The 22,332-nt window shown below is 37.6% G+C and overlaps 1 protein-coding gene across 1 annotated transcript in view; it reads left to right on the top strand.

Annotated features, from left to right (window-relative positions):
• Nucleotides 1-22,033, top strand: part of PROS1 (protein S) — a 93,683-nt gene extending 71,650 nt beyond the window's left edge. The window contains exons 10-15 of the mRNA XM_049857930.1: nucleotides 3,722-3,911; nucleotides 7,462-7,629; nucleotides 8,910-9,078; nucleotides 13,646-13,794; nucleotides 16,668-16,893; nucleotides 20,762-22,033. Of these exons, the coding sequence (XP_049713887.1) occupies nucleotides 3,722-3,911; nucleotides 7,462-7,629; nucleotides 8,910-9,078; nucleotides 13,646-13,794; nucleotides 16,668-16,893; nucleotides 20,762-20,922 (1,063 nt within the window). The 3' untranslated portion in view covers nucleotides 20,923-22,033. The remainder of the gene's footprint in view (nucleotides 1-3,721; nucleotides 3,912-7,461; nucleotides 7,630-8,909; nucleotides 9,079-13,645; nucleotides 13,795-16,667; nucleotides 16,894-20,761) is intronic.
• Nucleotides 22,034-22,332: the final 299 nt, after the last annotated feature.

Raw genomic sequence — 22,332 nt, 5'->3', positions numbered from 1 at the left:
TGTGGAAATTATCCAACAATATCATTAATATCACATGCAAGTAAAATTTTGCTGAAGATCGTTCAGAAGCAGTTGCAGCAGTACATCGACAGGAAGCTGCCAGAAATTCAAGCTGGATTCAGAAGACGACTTGGAACTGGGGGTATCATTGCTGATGTCAGATGGATCCTGCTGAAGCAGAGAATACCAAAAAGATGTTTACTTGTGTTTTATTGATTATGCAAAGGCATTCAACTATGTAGATCATAACAAAATATGGATAATATTGGGAAGAATGGGAATTCCGGAGCACTTAATTGTGCTCATGAGGAACTTGTACATAGACCAAGAGACGGTCGTTCGAACAGAACAAGGAGAGCCTGTGTGGTTTAAAGTCAGGAAAAGTGTGCATCAGGGTTGTATCCTTTCACCATACTCAATCTCTATGCAGAGCAAATAATCCAAGAACCTGGACTATATGAAGAAGAATGGGGGCATGAGGATTAGAGGATGATTCATGAACAACCTGAGATATGCAGATGATGCAGTGTGGCTTGCTGAAAGTGAAGAGGACTTGAAGCACTTACTGATGAAGATCAAAGACTACAGCCTTCAGTGTGGATTACACCTCAGCATACAACAAAGATCCTCACAACTGGACCAATGAGCAGCATCATGATAAATGGAGAAAAGATTGATGTTGTCAAGGATTTCATTTTACTTGGATCCACAATCAACAACCATGGAAACAGCAGTCAAGAAATCAAAAGATGCATTGCATTGGGCAAATCTGCTGCAAAATACCTCTTTAAAGTGTTAAAAATCAAAGATGTCACTTTAAGGAGTAAGGTGCACCCTACCCAAGCCAGGGTGTTTTCAGTTGCCTCATAAGTATGTGAAAGCTGGATGATGAATAAAGAAGACCGAAAAATTGACTCCTTTGAGTTATGGTGTTGGTGAAGAATGTGGAATATACCATGGACTGTCAAAAGAACAAACAAATCTGTTTTGGAGGAAGTACTGCCAGAACGTTCCTTAGAAGAAAGGATGAGGAGACTTCATCTCACATGCCTTGGACCTGTTGTCAGGAGGGACCAGTACCTGGAGAAGGACAACACGCTTGGAAAGCAGAGAGCAAGCGCGAAAGAGGAAGACCCTCAATGAGGTGGACTGACACGGTAACTGCAACAAAGGGGTCAAGCATAACAACGATCATGAGGATAGCGGACTGGGCAGGGTTTCGTTCTTTTGGTATATAGGGTCGCTATGATTTGGAACTGACTGAATGGCACCTAACAACAATAAACATGGCAGAAGGGATTTTGCAGTCATAATTAAGGTCCCAAGGAGCCTTGGTAGCACAATGGTTAAGCACTCACCTGCTAACTGAAAGTTCAGTAGTTCAAACCCACCAGCAGCTCCGCAGGAGAAAAGACCTATATATCTGCCCACCGAAAGATTACATACAGCCTAGGAAACCCTATGGGGCAGTTCAGCTCTGTCACATGAGGTCACTATGAGTCAGAATCGAATGGATTGCACACCACGGCTAACACCACCAATTAAGGTCCCAAATTAGTTGATTTTGAGGTAATTAAAAGGGATATTATCTGGATGGATCTGAAAAGCTATTAAAAGTGGGACTGGACTGTCCTAGAGGGAGATTTAAAGTGAGATAGATTCTTCTGAAGAACAGCCATGCTGTGAACTACCAGTGGAAGAGGTCATGTGGCAAGAACCTGAAAGAAGGCTCTGGTTGCTGAGAGCAGTCCCCAGGCAACAGCTAGCAAGAAAACAGGTACCTCAGTCCTACAACTGCAAGGAATTGAATTGTGTCCCCCAGAACAGTGAGTCTCAGAGAGGCTTCCTAGATTCAGGTGGCTGATCCCATGATTTCAGACTTTTGAGACCCTGACCAGAGAATCCTGTTGTGTCATGCTCAGACTTCCAATCATGGAACCGTAAGGTGATAAGTGGTGTTATTTTAAGCCAGTAAGTTTGTGGTAATTGGTTACATAGAAATAGAAAGCTCATACTCACTGTCTGCCCAGTCTTCTAGGATGTGTATGTTGTGTTTTCTGGAGATTCTCCCTCTTAAGTTTGGGGAAATCCTAAACTGCTGGGGCAAACTTCTTATTATGGGCTCTACTGCTCATATTCGGAAGTCTTCCAGGGCTGCCATTAAAAGTTAAGGTTTGGCATAACTCCTCCATCAACCACAACCCTGATAAAGGGGCTTTTGTTTTGCCTTGTTTTTTGAGTTAGGCAGGCTGCATCAGAGGGTACAACAATGGCTATTTTCTTTTTGACAACTGCTCATCTTTATGTTTTCTGTAATATTTAATTTGCCAGTGTAATCTGATAGGAATCTATTCTTTGGTTATGCTGACCAGAAAATCATATCCTGCTGTATTTCTCTCATTTGATTTGAAGTTTAGAATACTTTCCCAGCCCCATTGTTGTTTAAAAACCAAACTTCTTCTTTTTTGTTTTTTACTTAAGCATCTTCTGTGAAACATGTCTTTGTTTTTACCCTGAGGCTCTTGCAGTAATTTTGATAAAGGACAAGTCTACTGAATCCTAGAGAATATTTACTTTAGGATGTTTAAAAACACAGTGATGAACTTAAGAGTAAGAAGTCTGAGATGATAGAATAGTATTTTGATGATTTCTTTCTATAGTAATACACAGTATAGTGGTATATCTGTGGGGATAAGGATGTGGGACTCCTTCTTGCTTTATTTAGCAATTATCTTAAGTTTTGAAGCTTTAACTTAAATTACCTTTATTTTAACTTAATCCAGATGACTAGTAGTTATACAACTACTTTTCTTTTTCCCTGTTTGTCTTTTTTGAACCATTTTGATTTCCTGGTCCCTTGGAAACACCAATGCTGATTCTCATTAATGTGTCCTAAGGGCAGTGAATCAACACGTGTTACCTTTAATCCAGCATTCCTAAGATTTTTCCTCTATAATAGCTACACATATGTCCAGAATCTTAACAGCAATAGGCATTGCCAGAGCTCGGATACCCTCCAACACAGGGCTAGACTGTATCCCTTAAGCTCTTCTCCTATGTGTTCTACTACAGTGATTATGCAGTTAGAGTTTTGGGGGAGATTTTGAAATCAAGCTAGCAAATACATTTTAAAGTTTTTGACTTGTTCCTTCCTCACCACATATGAAGGCTTAATTACGTTTGCTATCACCCAGAGGCTCTTTTGTAGATCTCTGTGAATGATTCCTTCCTGCCATACGTGAAATCATAGGGAAAATATGCTTTTCGGTGAATAAACCAATCATGAAGTTGTAACATCTTTTACTAATCACCTATGAATAGAGCAAAAAAAAAAAAATCTTAATGTCAGACTGGATTGTGCATAAAAGGCTCCAGGAAGGATATAGTATGCCTATGATTTGTACATATTTATTGATTCCAGCATATGAAAGAATACCTTCAAAATGTATGCCAAAAAAGATGAAAAATTGCCAAGCCATCTGTTTACTGGGAGAAAAGACTCCAAGGATAAGGAAACATATATAACAATTTGATTTTAAACACACATGGAGTGAGAGATAAATACATCAACAGTTTGACTCTACCCTTCTCTTTTATTAATTCCAGGGAACAATATAAATAATTGACTCAACATATATGGCTTGCCAGTACAAGAAAAAAAGCAATAATACATTGAATGTTCTATATTTCTCAGTATTAAGGATGACTGTTCATTGTTTAGATTTTCAGCTGAATTTGATTTCCGAACATATGATTCAGAAGGCATCATACTGTATGCAGAATCTCTTGATCACTCAGCTTGGTTACTGCTTGCACTTCGTGATGGAAGAATTGAAATTCAATTTAAAAATGAGGAAACAACCAAAATCACCACTGGAGGCAAAATTATTAATGATGGTCTATGGAATATGGTATGTTATCCAGGTTTCATAAAGAATCTTCCCACCTTGTTGTAATTTGTATAAAATCATTAAAATTTATTTTTATGGTGTTGTTGCTGTTAGGTGTTGTCGAGTTGGTTCCAACTCACAGTGACCCTAGGTACAACAGACCAAAAGACTGCCCCGTCCTGCTCCATCCTCACAATCGTTACGCTTCAGCCCATTGCTGCAGCCACTGTGTCCAATCCAACTCGTTGAGGGTCTTCCTTTTTTTCACTGATCCTATAATTTACCAAGCATGATGTCCTTCTTCAGGGACTGATCCCTGCTGATTACATGTCCAAAATACATAAGACATAATCTCTCCATCCTTGATTCCAAGGAGCATTCTGAATGTACTTCTTCCAAGATGGATTTGTTCATTCTTCTGGCAGACCAGGTTTCATAAAGAACCTTCCCACTTTATTGCAATTTGTACAAAATCATTAAAGTTTGTTTTTATAGTGATACCGAAACCAAAGTGGGTTTGGTTTTATCTGATGTTCTATGAAATATATACACTGTATATCCCTGAAAAAAGCCAGAGAGATGATACCCTCATTGAATATATTTGGGGTTTCCCATAAGTATCTGAAGTTGTTTTCAGTTATTTGCTTCAACTACTTAGTCATCCCCTTTTTTAGTGGCTGCTATTGGTTGAACAGTGGTATCTCTTCTATAGGTCAGGGATTATTATTAGCAGGCATAATAGTTTATGCAAAGACAGCATTGACCAAGGAAAATTACACTGGATAGCCACCAGTATTTATAAAATGAAAGAGAAATATACATAGTAACAAAACTGAAGTGTTAATTTATTTAACTTTAAGTTATTTAAAGGTAAATAATTTTGCATAAGCACAGCACACTAAAAAAAACCCTCAAACCCATTACTGTCAATTTGATTCCAACTCATAGTGACCCTATACAATAGAGTGGAACTCCCCCATAGCGTTTCCAAAGTGTAATCTTTACGGCAGCAGGCTGCCATATCTTTCTCCCTCGGAGTGGCTGGTGAGTTAGAACCGTAGACTTTTTGGTTTGCAGCCTAGCATTTAACCATTATATCACCAGGGCTTCTCACCATTGAACACTACACCCATTGCTGTTGAGTCAGTTCCAACTCATAGTGACCCTAGAGGATAGAGTAAAACCTGAAAATCTGCTGCCGTCCAATCAATTCTGACTCTTAGTGATCCTATAGGATAGAGTAGAACTGCCCCATAGGGTTTCCAAGGAGTGCATGGTGGATTCGAAATGCTGACCCTTTTGGTTAGCAGCCATAGTTCTTGACCACTATACCATCAGGGTTTCCTGGGATAGAGTAGAACTACCCAATAGGTTTTCCAAGGAGCAGCTGGTAGATTTGAACTGCCAACCTCTTGGTTAATAGCCAAACTCTTAACCACTATGCCATCAGGGTTCCTGCTGAACACTAAAACCAAACCTAAACCATTGCTGCCAACTTGATTTCGGTTTATAGAAACCCTATAAGACAGAGTAGAACTACCCCATAGGGTTTCCAAGGAGTGGCTGGTGGATTTGAACTGCAGACTTTTGATTAGCAGCCTGAGCTCTTAACCACTTGTTGTAGTTGTTAGGTGCCATCCAGTGGGTCCCAACTCACTAACCACTAACAGGTATGTATTAGAGACTAGCATTTTTAGATAACGCCCATAATAAACCTTTGTTTTAATGATCAGAAACAACACTTTAGTTAACTGGATGAAAATGAAACTTTTCTTGGAGAAGGGATTATTGCTAGTTCATAGTGAGGAGAAGGAGCCCTGGTAGCGCAGCACTTAAATGCTCGCTGCTAGTGGAAAGGTCAGCAGTTTGAACCCACCAGCCTCCTCCAAACGTTGCAGCAGGGCCAGATTTCCCAATAAGCAAGGTACCCATGGGCCCAATTGTGCCTTCTCACCAACCTGCAATGCACAATTTCACCTGTCCCCATCACATCAAAAATGTGGTAAAACCCATGTGAAATTGGTCACCGCAGATTAGCAAGTAAATACAATTAAGCCCCAGCATACGGGTTGCTGTGAGTCCGAATCTACTCACGGGCACTGGGTTCACTGGGTGGGTACCTTGCTAAATGCAGCCGGTGCACGCTGTATTTACTGCTAGTCTGCTTCTGGGTGGCAGCCTGCTTGCGTCAAAATTACACCCTTTGAAAGTCTATGGGGCAGTTCCACTCTGTCCTACCTGGTCGCAATAAGTTGAAAACAACTTGTTGGCAATGGGTTTTTTGGTTTTAGTATAGTGAGAAGTCTTTTTGTCAGTAGATTCACTGATACTTTCAGCAGGGGATTGCTGAGAGAAGATCAGCTGCACCTTACAATGTGAAGCTACTGCTCTTTGGTGCTCAAAAGAGACGTTTTTTAGGCCTGCAGAAGCTGCTGAAAGTCTTTGAGAAGCTATGTGAAGTCATCACTAATTTATTTCATTTCTTCATTTACACACTCATGCATTCATCTCTTCAATAAGCTGATGCTTTAAAATGCTAAGTTCCTGAGTTCGAGACACTAACTATAGCAAGAAGTTTTCGTTGCTCTTGAGTTAAGTACCCCACAATTTAGTACCTGATACATCCTAATGAACTAATGCAATGTAACACGAAATACGTTAAGGCCGAAGTATAAACAAAGTGTAATTGGGCACGGATGCAGTGCACCAAAAAGGGGGCTCTCTGTTCTTTGTCAGCCATATATGCTAGGCTCTTCACTCTGAAAGAAAAATGTCTTCACGGGATCATGTGAAACTCTTCCTAGAAGTCACTGAAATTCTCTGGCTTCTCCCGATGCTTTCATTAGAGTAGTTTGGTTTCCAGATTGAGAGCTCTATCTAGAATATTTAGGGCATGGAGCTTTTCCCCCAAATGAGCTGAAGACAAGCATTTTTTATTATTGTTTACCATCGCTTCCAACCTTTTTTTTTTAATGGAAACTACCTTCAAAATCAGAAAACAATTTTAATTTTATGTATTGTGCCTTCTTTTGACCTCAGTCATTCCTGGATTTTGAAATAAAATATAATTTGTGAAAATGAACAGAATACTGGAGGTACTGATTTTTAAAACAAATTGTCATAAGGACTTGCGTATATTTAGAAAACATTGAAAGTATGATTCCATATATTTAGTACCAGACAATTGCAAAATAAGAAAACTTAAGCTTCCTGAGATACTAGTCAAGTGGCTCATTTTTTTTTTTTAATTGTTAATTTTTTGGCATACTGGGGTTGAAAGATATATATAATTGAATATTTAAATCTAACAGAGTAATATTTACTTTTTTAACCTTAAAATGTGGTGAGCATTTAATTTTTGATCAAGAACTGTCACCTTAAAGAAATTTTTATCTCTTTTATAAAAATTTGACATTTTAGATAGGTTGGGAAAAATTAAAAATTACATTAAAATGATTCATTTGGAAAATTATTTATTGGAATAATAACAGGATTTTTTTAATTTCAGTGTTTCAAATGGCAGATATGGTATTTGGTTGTTGTTTGGTAATGTTTATGTTTTTAATTGTAGATCTCTGTGGAAGAATTAGAACATAGTATTAATGTTAAGATAGCTAAAGAAGCGGTGATGAATATAAATAAACCTGGAAGCCTTTTTAAGCCTACAAATGGATTTCTGGACACCAAAGTATACTTTGCAGGATTACCTCGGAACGTGGAAAATGCACTCATTAGACCGGTAATGATATCATTCATCATGGATGGAAATCCTCTTATCTGTAATAGGTTTGAAGATGTGTTTTTCTAAGAGCTAATAGAAGTTATTTTATTAAACATGCCAAGTGTGACAACTTGAACATGGAAAAACAACATGACTGACCTTTGAAATTATTTTAAGGAAATAAGAAAATGAATGTAGTGTTACTGAACCTATTTAAATCTTTACCCAGCATTACTTAGGGAGAAGTGGATTTCTCAGATGTCATTTCAGTGTCAACATCGTGGTAGTCCACACTCAGCCATTAAACATATAAATGCACATATTTGAGTCCAAAAAAATATTATTTTATAGAAGCCAATCAAAGAACTTTGAGAGGTTTATTTGCAGACCTAAGTTTGGGAGGTGGAAGATTGCATATAAGGTGGAAAAATTTTTTTTTTTTAAATCTTAACTGAGGGTATAACCATAAAAAAAAAAAAAAGCCTGTAATAAATTGAGGTTACATATAATGGATGATTTTCTGAATATGATGTTTGTCTAATAACTGTGGAATAGGTGTCCTGAAAGAGACAAATCACTGTCTTTTGAAAGTTTTGAAAATTGTATTTGAAGTCACAGGCCTGCTGAATATACTTGCTGATTTAACTTAAATATTTACAGTTATATATCCATCTTTCACTCATGGGTATTCACAGTTGCTTTAACTTTAAAAAAGATTTTTGTGATATGATATAAAACCTGCATTAGTCAACCCATGTCAAAGTGAATGTACCTGTTCTTTGAAATTGATAAATCAAGACACTTAAAAGGTATATTAAATTAATCAAAAAAAAAAAAAAATCAACTACTTGTCTTGAGTCTGGCTGGAAACTTTGGTTGAGGCTAAAGAATGCGAACACTTTTTCGTTCCTGAAGAGGTTTAGTGTCTGATTGGCAAAGCAAAAGCTATGCTGTAAATGCGGTAAGGAAAAGCCAAAATCAGTTTAGTAGCCAGGGCCACAGCTGGAAGAATTTATAGAGCTTGAATGCAGAAAAGTTGCCATTGGATGGCATAGGAGAGGCAGATGGATTCCAGTGGAAAACTGTGTTGGCATAAATATACTTTTACTGAAAAAGACTGTCCATCTGAAGGATATCTCCAAAAAAAATTTATATTGTATAAAATATTTTTTAACGTCTTCAAAGAAGAGACATTCCCTCTAAACTGAAAACCTATGCCTATAATCAATTAAGCCAACTATCAGTCTGATTTGTTTAAGTTTAAAATGCACTCCTCGACCTATACTTTAACTTGTTAGATTAACCCTCGTCTAGATGGATGTATACGAGGCTGGAACTTGATGAATCAAGGAGCTTCAGGAGTAAAGGAAATTATTCAAGAAAAACAAAATAAGCATTGCCTCGTCTCTGTGGAAAAGGGTTCCTACTATCCGGGTTCTGGAGTTGCTGAATTTAGCATAAATTACCGTAAGTGATTTCCCATTTTATTTCTTTTTTCTCATTAATGACAAAAGTTTTTCATTGGCAGATAGCAGTGATTCCATCAGTAAACATTAGTGAGTACTTTCTGTTTGCCAGGCTTGTCCTTACTGTTATATACTTTCCCTAAAAATTTCTCGGGAAATTGAAAAAAATATATAAGGGCAGTTGAATATACTTATGTTATGTTATTATTTAAAGTTTACTGAAACATAACCTGACTAATTTGGAGTAATTTCCATTGACCTGTTTTAAAGTTCACAGATTTCTCTGCTGTATGGAGTCTATTGATAAGTCCGTCAAAGATATTCATCTTAATTTCTAGCATTTTCATTTGATCCTTTCTTAGTTTCCACTTCTCTGCTTAAATTCTCTGCCTGTTCATCAACCTTGTCTACCTTTTCCACCAGAACCTTCAATATATTAATCATAATTATTTTAATTCCCTGTCTCATAATACCAACATCCATGTCATATCTGAGTCAATCCTGTTGATTATTATGTCTCTTGACTGTGTTTGTACTTCTGTTTTTCTTACTTCTTTGTGTATCTTATAATTTTTGGTTTATGTAGGACAGAAGAGGACTGAAATAAATATTTATGTCTGAAAATGAAGACACCTCTTCTTTTGCTAGACATTTATTGTGGGAATTTAAATTAGTGTGAGCTGCTTGGGTTTTGTTGTTGCCGTGATTACCATCAATGCATCATGGGTATCAGAACTTTAACATTGCCTTATGCTTAGGGAGGAAACCCTGGTGGCATAGTGGTTAAGAGCTATGGCTGCTAACCAAAAGGCCGGCAGTTCCAATCCACCAGGCGCTCCTTAGAAACTCTGTGCAGCAGTTCTACTCTGTTCTTTAGGGTTGCTATGAGTCAAAATTGATTTAACGGCAATGAATTTTTTTTTTTTTTTTTTTTGGTTTGTGCTTAGGGTAGGTGCTGGTGTGCCAGAAAGTTTTTCTTAACAGCCGTTTCATCCTCAGCTTTAGGTATTCCCTTTCTGACTATGCCTTAAGAAGGTGACTTTCCATCCTCTTGCCTTCACTCTCCCCCACCTAAGTGCTGTTATTTGTTACTTGACATTTGTTAGCCTGACAGAGGGGGTTTGGGATTGGGGAAGCATTCTTCCTATTCTGGTCTGTTCCGGTCCAGATTCAGTCTTAGATGTTGTATCCATGGGTCTCAGGGGTTTTGGACTCTTTGGTGTTCCTTCTTCCCCTCTCCAACCCCTAGGAGTAAGAAAGATTTTTTTTTTTTTCATTATCAAAGCATTTATCTTGCTATCATCAAATAGGATGAAAGGGTAACTCGCACAACATGTTGTTATTGTTGTTAGGTTCCATCGAGTCAGTTCTGACTCATAGTGACACTATGCACAACAGAACGAAACACTGCCTGGTCCTGAGCCATCCTTACAATCGTTATGCTTTAGCTCATTGTTGCAGCCACTGTGTCAATCCACCTCGTTGAGGGTCTTCCTCTTTTCCACTGATCCTGTACTCTGCCAAGCACGATGTCCTTCTCCAGGGACTGATCCCTCCTGACAACATGTCCAAAGTATGTAAGACACAGTCTCACCATCCTTGCTTTAAAGAGCATTCTGGTTGTACTTCTTCTAAGACAGATTTGTTCGTTCTTTTGGCAGTCCATGGTATATTCAATATTCTTCGCCAACGCCACAATTCAAAGGTGTCAATTCTTCTTCGGTCTTCCCTATTCATTGTCCAGCTTTCACATGCATATGATGCGATTGAAAATACCATAAATGCATAAGTGTTAATACATATGTGTTAATATAACACTGTAAACTATGATGCACACTCCAGGGAAGCATCTGTCTCAGAAGCCAGGGAAGAAAGATTTTTAATGGTCAGAATTTAGGATGTTTTTCTGTTCCTCCTACAAGGTAGAGGTCCCCCTCCCCTGTTTTCTTCTCCTATCCTGTAGATTCAGTGGCTTTTCAAAGTAACCTAATGGCAACAGTGTTTGCTGCTTTTTTCCCAGTGCCTTAGGCTTTTGTTCTGTAAAGGAGATAGAGAGGATCTGGGTGGGGCTCTGTGCCTTTCCTGGAACTGGTTCTACTCCTCTCTCCTAGGCTTGTGCTAGGAGAGAGGCTTTCTCTGTTTCTTTCCCTGCCCCCAGTTTTTGTCTTGTGCACTCAGTGAGGTCTGTGGAGAAGAGCTTGTGAATGGGAGTCAATTTCTCTTGTGTCTGCAGTTCCCAGGGGCTCTACACTTTCACTTCAGGCCACACTCAAATTGTAGCAATTTGTTACAATTTTTACCTAAATTCTTTTTACCAGAATGTCTGCTGCCTTGTGTTTGCCCCAGGTAAGCAAGTTCTCCCATCCTAGCACTCCTTGGAAGTGCCTGTCTTTCTTCAGATTTTCTTTAGTTGGTTGTTCTGGAACTCCAGCTCTTTGATAGTTCAAGGGAAGTTGTGATTATGTAGATAATTTCACTTTTGTTGTTGTCATAAGGGGGGGAATAGTGCTCCTTCTAGTTTTCTAAACAGAGAAGGAAGTCTTGCCAGACTGACCTCAGGTTTTTACCTGTATAAATACTACTTCAGTGACCATCCTTTGATATACATCCTTGTACCCTGATATGATTAATTCTGTAGAATACAATCTTAGAATGACATTATCTCCTTCAAAGGTTATGCGAATATATAATTCGTATAGGTTTGATCAGATTCTCTTCTGAAGATGTTTAATCAATTTATATTTGTACCAATCGAGTGAGGGAGTTTATGCTTGAAATTTGTTTCTAATCTGTTAGTTAAAAATAAAATATTGTATTTTTAAATATTATTTTCCTAATTTCTATTGATGTTGAATATCTTTTTATATGTTTATTAGCTATTTGTACATCTTAATTATTTTATTGGGTTCTTTGTCTTTTTCTGTTTTAGGAATTGACTATTTGAGCTACTAACCTTTTGCATTAAAAATAAAATGTACTGTTAATTTGGAAACCTATTTTTTAAAATAAAATTATATTTGGATATGTTTATTTGTAGCCCAAAAAATGTATTTAAGTACAGTTTTCAGGAAGAGTACTACACTGATGATTTGTTTTCCTGACATAATTAATTCAGTGCCTTTAACTTTAGCTCTGTTCTACATAGGAGGGACTTTTTAAAAAAAAAAAGTCTTAAATGGGTTTGAGTAAATGCAGGGAAAAAAATTTTAAACTCATCATGATTTATTCAAAGGAAAAAAGTTCCTAAAAAAAGGAAAGAATCTAAGAGTTTCTTGTACCTCAAAAAAAGACTTCCATAAGAAATTAGTTATTTCATGAATAACTTGAAAGTAAACTGCTTTATAATGTTTTGATGTTAGATTATTTCCGTACATTTGCATGTTCATTTTAGTTTGAGTTTGTTAATACCTTATATTAAATTTACTTATTTCAAAATGATTTTTTTTTCTGGGTAGAAGTTAAAAGATTATAGTGAAAAATGAAATAGTATTACATGTAGCTAAGTGGAAAAACATCTTGTCAAAGGAAAATTATTTTCACCATTCACATTCACCCTTTCAGTGGCCCCAAGTGGTCTTTGGGCTACTGTTACGTTTCTTCATATTAAACAAGGAATACTTCATTAAGATGGTGAACTAATATTTTTAGGACTCCAACTACTTTGGAAAGACATTAATTCAACAAATATTTATTGAGTGACTACTGTGGAAAACAAAGTAATGAGAGAGACATGTACCTCCCAGAGCTTGCACTCTATTAGGGCAGACATTAACCTAGTAATTGAGATGAAGAATATTGATTATTAAGAGAATCATGGAACAAAATTCTAATTACAAGGTTAGCTGCTGGCTTCAGAGTATTTCTCTAGTATCAAACTATCCAACTTCCTGAGAGATATATGTATGGAAACCTTGGTGGTGTAGTGGTTAAGAGTTCGGCTGCTAACCAAAAGGTCAGCAGTTCGAATCCACCAGGCGCTCCTTGGAAACCCTTTGGGGAAGTTCTACTCTGTCCTATAGGGTTGCTATGAGTTGGAATTGACTTGACGGTAATAGGTTTGGTTTTTTTTTGGGGGGGGGGATATATATATATGTATGTATATATATATATATTATCATTGTACTTCCCATTGTTCAAGCTGATCCCTTTGTGCAGTATAAGTAGTGGTGGTATATGTACCCAAATTTTACCTCAGCATATTACAATAAACATGCTGAGCAAGTTCCTTCTAATTGGGTACTTTAAAATGTGACCACTTTGAGATTTGAACATTGGCGAGTACTCAAGCCCGAGGAAAAGCTGTTAAAGAGCAAACAGGAAAAGCTCATAAACAATTCTATTCTAGGATGAACGACAGAAGCATGGGACTCCATTTGTATGTTTCTTGTCTATATTTTAAGAAACTTTTTGTTTTGTTTTGCCCAGGTTATATAGATCACTGAGAAAGGAGAACTAAAATCTTTAGCATTATACAAAGATGGCTTTGAGTATCAATCAGATTGCAAAAATTTCTTCTGGTGCACCTTGGGAGTATGTTGATCTGCTCCTGTTTTCATTGCTTTGAACAGATACCATATCCAGTGTTGAAGGCTGGCATATAAATGGGTCCTTGAATATCCGTGCATCCACAGGCACTGGTGTTTTATTTGCCTTGGTTTCTGGTCAAACAGTACCTTTTGCCTTGTCCTTGGTAGACTCCATCTCTGGAAAATTTCAGGTAACTTTTACTCTAAGCCTTTAAAAAAAATTTTTTTTTCATCTTCAAAATGTATATAATAGCAGTGTATACTCAAAGAGCTATTTTAAAGATTAAATGAGATAGCTCATATAAAGTATTTGGCACAATCTCTAATGTATCATGAAGCAAACATAATCATGTTCAGGATTATAAATTTATTTCCAAGGCCTGAACTGAGAAGTAAGGGGAGGGGAGAATTGTATCTGTTGCATGCGGCTAAGATTAGGCAGACTCACACACAGACTCCTGGGAAAGAGTACATAGAGATCCACCCTTATCTGGACTTCTTGAAGCATCATGGGAATTAATCCGTACTAGCAAAATTTTAGCAAAATAGAAATGAATATGTTTATAGTAACTCATATATTCAATGTCTAATTAAAATGTTTTGTGCTTTTTTGCACTCTTAGTCTTTTTTCCCATGAGTAGATGAGGAAACATGAGCTTCTCGCTGGCAACTCTGATTTGAATTAGGAGGACAAACGGGTGAAGCTCTTGGATAAGAGGAAGTATGAGCATTATTAGAGGTTCTGTTTTATTCAGACCCCTATTAGGGCCTAATAGTTCTGTCCGTGTGTCATCCACGGTGAATTCCAGCAAGTTACAGCAAGAAGCTTGTGCTTGCGCCAGTGTTGGCTTGGATGCTCTCCACAGTTTTCAGAAAGAGGCATGTAATTGAATAATGCCTGTAGTAATAATAAAGGGGAGTTGTTTGCAGCTTAAAAGATAATTGAGGGAGTTTCTGGTGGTTAACCATAAGCAATGTACGAAGATCCTGCTGAGGTTTTTATCTCCAATCTACCACTACCTTTGGATTCGGCTGTTTTTTTTTTTAACAATACGGAATTCCTATCTTTAACATTGTCTTTTTGCAGTGGAGGAGGCTAGCACATGCTATGTTTTTGATATTTAACGTTTCTGTGTTTGTCTCTGTGACTTTTTTTTTTAATATGTCAAGATCTGTGTATAATGTTTTATGACATTAATCCACACACATTGACATTGTCTCAGCTGAACATATTTGCAGACTTTTAATGACCTCAAGGATATGGACATGTATAACGGTAACAGGTTTCCTCAAATAAACCTGTGTTTGTGAAATACAGACTTTTTAGTGAACACTGGTATACTGGATTCCTAAATAAGTACTTCAGATAATCCTCCTACCATCTAGGAAGCACCACAAGGAGGGAGCTAGCGAAGCTGGTGTAAAAATGCTGTGAGGGTGATGTCTGACCTCCTCCAGCTCCATGGGGCAGAAGGAGATCCAGCAGTGCAAGGCTAACTCCTGTGAGGTGGTCAGACAAGCCTCCTCTCTCTGCCATCTTTACTAGCTGTGCCACCACCTGTTCCTCCCACAACACTCTCTATTGGGTTTGATAATTCATTGCAATGACCACATAGAACTCACAGACTGTATTCATGATTATGGGGTTTATTAGGAAACCCTGGTGGTGTAATGGTTAAGTGCTATGGCTGCTAACCAAAAGGTCAGCAGTTCACATCCACCAGGCGCTCCTTGGAAACTCTATGGGGCAGTTCTGCTCTGTCCTATAGGGTCACTATGAGTCCGAATCGACTCGACGGCAGTGGGTTTTTGGTTTGAGGGGTTTATTAGGGAAGTAACAGTTACAATTTAGGCTCAGGAGCACTCAGAATACACTTCTCCCATCAGGACAGCCTCTTCCCAGCGGTGCTCACTGGCACGCCTCTCCCTGGACCTCATACTCTGCCCAAAAGCACTCATCTTTCTCCCTCTAAGGGCTGGGAAGCCCAACACGCTGTCTCCTGTGGGTTTCTCCTGCTGGGTCTCTCCTGCCACTGCTTCTCACTGTCTTCAGGGTTACAGCTTACTCTCTCTAGGTCTCCTGCTTCCAGGAGCTTCTCAGAGCAGGGATCCCAGGTCCAAAAACTTGCTGGTTCCTGGTTGTTCTTCCATGGTAGTGGTGGGTTCTTTTCTTGCCCATCTCTAGGATGGCTTATTCCAAGCCCAGTGGGATGACAAAACTGACCAATTCCTTTGGTGGCTACAATTACCCTATCTGCACAGTCCCACTCAGTCACCTGGGTGGGAGTTACAAGACCATGGTGAGAAAGGCCACATTAAGTAATTCATTGCACTGCAGCCGGTCTCCCTAGTTTCAATTTTGCTTCTCTCCCTTCCTTTTTTCATTTTCTGCAAATATAAGTTATTTGTATAGGTCATCTTCAACAAGTTGAGTAACTTAGCTGTATCAGCAGTTTGAAAGGTAAAGCGAAATGAACAGATTTTCTTTTCTTGAGAAACTTCTGGTAAATACTTTGTAACTTACTGCTGGAAATCTGTAATTTTTTTTTGCTGAAGGCTTTTTCACTGAGTTTATCCCAAGTCTACAGGATTGCCTCCATGGCACAAATAAACCTTTCAGTCATTTCTGATGTATGCTTCCTAAAGGACTTTAAATTTTCTGAGCCTTTTCCCCGACACAGGACGATTCAACTTCTTCATTTTTCACCAGTCACGAAGTTAGGAAGGATTATGAGTATAAAGTTTAAAAGGTTCACAAACAGAAAAATCTTCCTTAAGATGCGACCTTGTATCTGTGTTGGTCAAACAGCCCTGCTGGTTTATTGGTTTTTCAGAAGCCAGTATATACATTTACATCTTAGCTAAACATGGATTTGTAAAACTAATCTATAATTTAAAATGGTGGTTACTTTAATAATTACTAAATTTCTATTTAAAATTAGAGGCTCTAGCATACTTTTTTTTTTCTTATTGAAATTCAGTGTTTTAACCCCCGTCTAAAGTCAATCTTAAGTGTTATTACTATTAGTACTTGCATGTATTGGCTCTTTGCTCTGCTCTTCAGGATTTCGTGGTGTCTATTGAAAATACCGTAATATCTCGGATAAAGGCCCTAAATTTGTGTTCCAGTCAACAATCTCATCTGCAATTCCAAGTCAGCAGAAACAATCTGCATCTGTGGAATCCATTTGAAAAAGATACCATCTACTCTGAAGACTTTCAGAGTCAACTTGCCATCTTGGACAAAGCAATGAAGGGAACAGTGGTCACTTATCTGGGTGGCATTCCAGGTACTGTTTACTTTTTCTTCAGTTCTCAAATGTATATGTAATCTGATTTATAGTATTTACATTGTGTAATTTTACTAAAACATCATCATCCAGAAAGACAAAATTTCAGCATACATTTTTCTGAGAGCTTGTATCAACATTTTATTGGTACATTTCTATTAATTTTTTTTTTTTTAAAGCGTGAACTTAAACTCACCAAATTTTGCTGCATTTGGCTAGTCTATCCAGAAAAGACTTATTATTTTATTTCACCTTCACAATAGCCTTGTGAGTCCAATATTAATTCTTCGTCATTTGCCCAATATTTCTTAAGAACCTATGTGCCAGGCACCCTGGACACAGTAATAAACAGATATTGTCCCTGATGTTAAGGCCCTTGCAATCCAGTAGGAGAGGCAGACATTAAACAACTGATTAAAAAAATCCAAATTATTAAAATTGTGATCACTGCTATGAAGAACTGTGAGTTGCTTTGAGAGCCTGAAAATGGGGACTTGACCTGCTTGTTAAGGTTCAGGAAAGACTCTGAAGAAGAAATAAGTAAGATATAATTCTGATATCTGAAGAACTAGCCAGGTAATGGGAGTAGTGATTGGAATTAGTATGTGTCTTAGGCTGGGTTCTCTAGAGAAGCAAAACCAGTAAAGCATATAAATATATATGCATACAGAGAGAGAAATTTATATTAAGTAAATAGCTCACATGGTTGTAAAGGCTGGAACGTGGGTCAGGCTGGAGGCTTCTCCTGATTCACATAGCCACAGGGGCTGGTGAACCTAATATTGACAAGCCAGACAGTAGGGCTTTCACTCCCAGGCTGTGAAGATTGTTGAATCCCAAGATTTGGCAGGCAAGACAGCAGATAAGCTGCTAGCTCAAGTCCTAAGAACCAGAGGTCAGATGAAGAGGAGCCAGTTGCAGGGTCCAGTGTGAGCAAAGCCCACAAGCCTTGCCAGAAAGTCCACCTATATTGGATGCAGGCCACATCCCCAAGGAAACTCCCTTTTGACTGATTGGCTACTTATAGCAGATCCCATCATGGAGGGGATCACAGTATATCAAATCTCATCATGGAAGTGATCACATAGTTACATGACTGCCAAACTACATCTTCACTGCCAAACACCGAGAATGATAGCCCAGCAAAGTTGAGACACAACCTTAATGATCACAGTATGCTGGTAAAATGGTCCATGTGTGAACAAAGTGGGAAGGGGTTGACACACTGGAGCAAGGGGGATGGTAGTGTAGGATGAGAATGTAAGCTAGGTGGGTAGGGATTGTGTGGATTAGGTCAGGGCCCTCAGTTTTAGTACAAGAGCCATGAGAGTCATTGAATTATTTAAGACAAGAATGTGATGCATCAATATTGCAACTTAAAAAAATCAATTCTGCATACTGGGTGGAGTTGGATCAGTGGGAGGTGAAACTGAATGCAACTGAGATGAACGTGGAGGCTATTAAGGTAGTCCACATGAAGAAGCGGTGATAATACCAGCAGTGACAGCAATTACAAAACTGTCTTAGCATTGTTCGGCTCATTAATTTTCAGAGTAATTCTGTGAGATAGGTACTATTATTACCCACATTTTACAGATGAGAAAACTGAGGTGGCTAGACTAAACTGATGGCAATATACTATATATATATATATTAGGAAGTATAATTACAGTTCAAATGAATGAATTCTCTATTGAGCACCTATACTACCTCATTTATAAATTAGTTGAATGTAATTTTAGGATATCAATCAAAGAATAAAAGAGTTCAAAAGAAGTAAAAATATCAAAATTCTAGTGGCAACAGCACTGAAGACTAATTTCAGACAAGATGTGTTTAGAAACAGTGAGGAAAAATTGAAAAGAACTGAAAAGTGAGATATTTAGGGTGTAAACTATTAGATATTAATTGATACAAAAAGTAGGCATACAAAATTGCCCGGTGAGAATTAACAGGGGAAATTGATGGTTCTGAGGATTTCTATAATAGGGGCAAATTCTATGATGGTCAGCCGGACATTGAAAGCGTTTCTTAAAAAATGTTAAGTGAGCCCATACAACAGTATGAACTTTATTTATTGTATTGGTAAGTTAGAGGTGAAAAATTTGCATCATAAATTTTTGCGTAAGGTACCGAGAAAGAAGAATAAGGACTGAAGGATATCAATTGTGCATTAAAATACATGGAAAGGAGATGTCAAAAAAAGAATCAGCAATTAGAGACACAGATGTTTTTAAGTTGAACCATAGTCCTTAGGAATCCAAGGGCATCACTTATATATTAATAGTTTGTAAAAAGAGTAAATGTATAGAAAAGCCAAAAGGCCCTAAAATGACCCTAAACTATTCACTGAGGAGTGACTGAAGTTACTCTTTTTTAGAGTACCAAATATTACATAAAAGTGAATTCCCTATCATGAACTGCCATTGTGTGCTCAAGAAGAAAATATTTCTTTGGAAAGTATAGTAATCAGTTTTTATTCCAGGAATAATAAAAGATATATATTTACTATGGCATTTAAAAAAGATAATCAAGTAACTCTAATTTGGAGTTGGTAAAATGACTTAACAATGATTAAACTATTGCTCAAATATAAAGAGGAAATAATAGAATATCACAAATAAGAATAGGCTGTCTTCTATTCAAGTATGTTCATGTATCTTAACTTTGAATAGAAATTGTTGTGTTTATGAAATCAGAGTGTTATGGATTGAATTGGGTTCTCCAAAAATATGCGTTGTAAATGCTAACCTATTAAAAAAAAAACTAAAATCCCTTTTGGGAATAGGTTTTCTTTGTATGTTAATGAGATCCTGTTAGTGTAGGGTGTGTCTTAAAAGTCTCTTTTGATATGTAAAAGAGCAGTTAAATCAGCAAGCAAGCAAGCAAGCACAGAGGGGAAGATACACGCCACAGAATTGCCAAGGACTTTCCCCCAGAGCAGACAGCTTTCCGTTAGCCGCTAGAGCCAATCCCCTGAATTCAAACTTCTAGCCTCCTAACCTACCTGTACCTGTTGGCATCAAGTTGATTCTGACTCACAGTGACCCTATAAACTGTGAGAAAATAATTTTTTGCTCATTAAAGCCAACCACCCGTGGTATTTCTGTTACAGCAGCACTGGATAGCTAAGACACAGAGGAACTCATAATAGGCTGAATTCAGTGCCAAGCACAATATTTTATACATTGTTGTTAACTTCAGTTGAGTTGGCTCCCTCTCATGGAAACCCCATGCACAACTCAACAAAACGCTGCCCAGTCGCTTGATCGCCTGTGGATCAGACTGTTGTGATCCGTAGGGCTTCCATTGGCTGATTTTTGGAGGTGGATCCTCAGGCCTTCTTCTAGTCCTTCTTAGTCCAGAAGCTCTCCTGGAACGTGTCAGCCTCATAGCAACATGCAAACGTCCACTGACACAGTGATGGCAGCTATATATGAGGTGTACTGCCTGGGGATCAAACCCTAACCTCCATAAGGAAGATGAGGATTCTACTACCAAACCACCATTGCCTCCATTCAATTAACGCGCTGTGCTATAAACTCTAAGGTTGGAAGTTGTAGTCCACTTAGACGTGCCTGAGAAGAAAGGCCTGATGATCTACTTCCGAAAAATCAACCATGGAAAACCCTATGGAGCACAGTTCTATTTTGACACACAAGGGGTCGTCATGAGTTGGAATCAACGAGGTGGCAATTTTATATGTAGGGGTCATTTAATATACATTTACTGTATAGAATTGCATTATTAACTTTTCCTTTAGGATTAAAATTTGGTTGGAAATGGGAAGTCTGAATGATTCTCCTAACTGTAAACGAATAAGCTGCCAAAAGTCTTGGGTTAATAATCTAATATTCTGTTTCTACAGATATTCCCTTCAATGCGACACCTGTGAATGCCTTTTATAATGGCTGTTTGGAAGTGAATATTAATGGTGTTCAACTGGATCTGGATGAAGCCAATTCTAAACACAATGATATTAGAGCTCACTCATGTCCGACAGTTTTGAAAAACACAAACAGTTCTTAAGGCATCTTTTCTCTCTTTTGATATTATCTTTTTTCTGTGTGTAATTATACTTATGTTTCAATAACAGCTGAAGGATTTTACCTGTGATGTGCGGACCTTGATTATTTTGCAGTATTTTGACCTTCTTGGAATTTTAAAAAGGTCCTTTTTCAAAAACAAAACAAATATGTATATATATATATATGTATGCTGTGATACAAATCATGTTTGAAAAGTCTTACCTTGTTGCTATCTAGAAATTAAATAATGAAACACATAAAACTTTTAAGCTTAAATGTTTTCCTACAAATGATATTGCTTCATTTTTCTATTTGTGAAAGAAAATTTAATTTTGCAATCATGAGCTAGTGTTTAAATACCAATTTTTCTCAGAAGGCAAGGATGTAAGCCCAAACAAAAGTGCATGTGACTAAATATTATTGATCGTAGCAGATAGTATTTTTGTTTGTTTGTTTTGTTTTCCCCAGTGGAGGCAGAAGAGCCTATTAAGTCTAAATTGAATAGAAGGTCTTAAAGCTTTATTCTAAAACAGTTCCTCAGGGAGATTAGCTTTGGTTTCGTCCTCTTCTTACCTGATTTCAAAGTTGAAACAATATTTTTACTGGATTAGGAAATAAGTGGGACGGTTTTTTGACAGCAGCACAATTTGATTCTATGGTGATGAGAAATGGATTGTGTTGGAATGGGTGTGCAAAGCTGGAATGGATACATCCCTTAAACTTGGCTGTGTGAGCTATGGATTAGCAAAGGTAGAATTTACCAATGGAAAGGAAAATGAACAACGTGGAAGACAAAATTCATAGTTCTCCTTACACCCAACCTCGATTGTCAGAGTGGGATACCATAATGTGGCTGTGGTGGGACAAAAAGAACTATGAAAACTAAAACTGATTTTAATAAAAGGCTGATCACAGAACGACAGAGTTAATAGTGGGTCTTTGTGATCAAAGAAGTAAGGAGGTAAGATGGTCACATACTTGTTGGTAAGACATTTTAAGTAATAGTTATCACTGTCAAACCTACCGTTCACATCAGGTGTTTCACTGACAGTTTTAGAAAATAAACTTTTTTTTTCAGTATAGATATTTTGTATCATGTAAAATTTAATAAATTGGTATATATTCTAAAAATGTATTCAGATAATATCTTTATTCTATCAACTCTTTGAACAGAACATAAAATACATGTAATCCTTCAAGCAGCACAATAGCTCTTCAGTTGAAAGACTGATAAAGCTCAAACATTTGGTGGATACTTGTGGCTGAGTTGTAGACTGGAGCTCAGGTAGGAAAGAAAGCAAAAGTAACATGTATTGAGTGCTTGACGCATGCCAGAAATCGTGCTCAATCATCTTTCTGAATGTGATTTGTCTCCCAATTATTACCATGGCTATGAGTGATGGCTTTCACT

This window comes from Elephas maximus, chromosome 18 (assembly GCF_024166365.1).
Source record: "Elephas maximus indicus isolate mEleMax1 chromosome 18, mEleMax1 primary haplotype, whole genome shotgun sequence".
Lineage (NCBI taxonomy): Eukaryota > Metazoa > Chordata > Mammalia > Proboscidea > Elephantidae > Elephas > Elephas maximus.
Note: the sequence above shows the minus strand (reverse complement) of the source record. Positions and strands in the feature narration are given on the sequence as shown.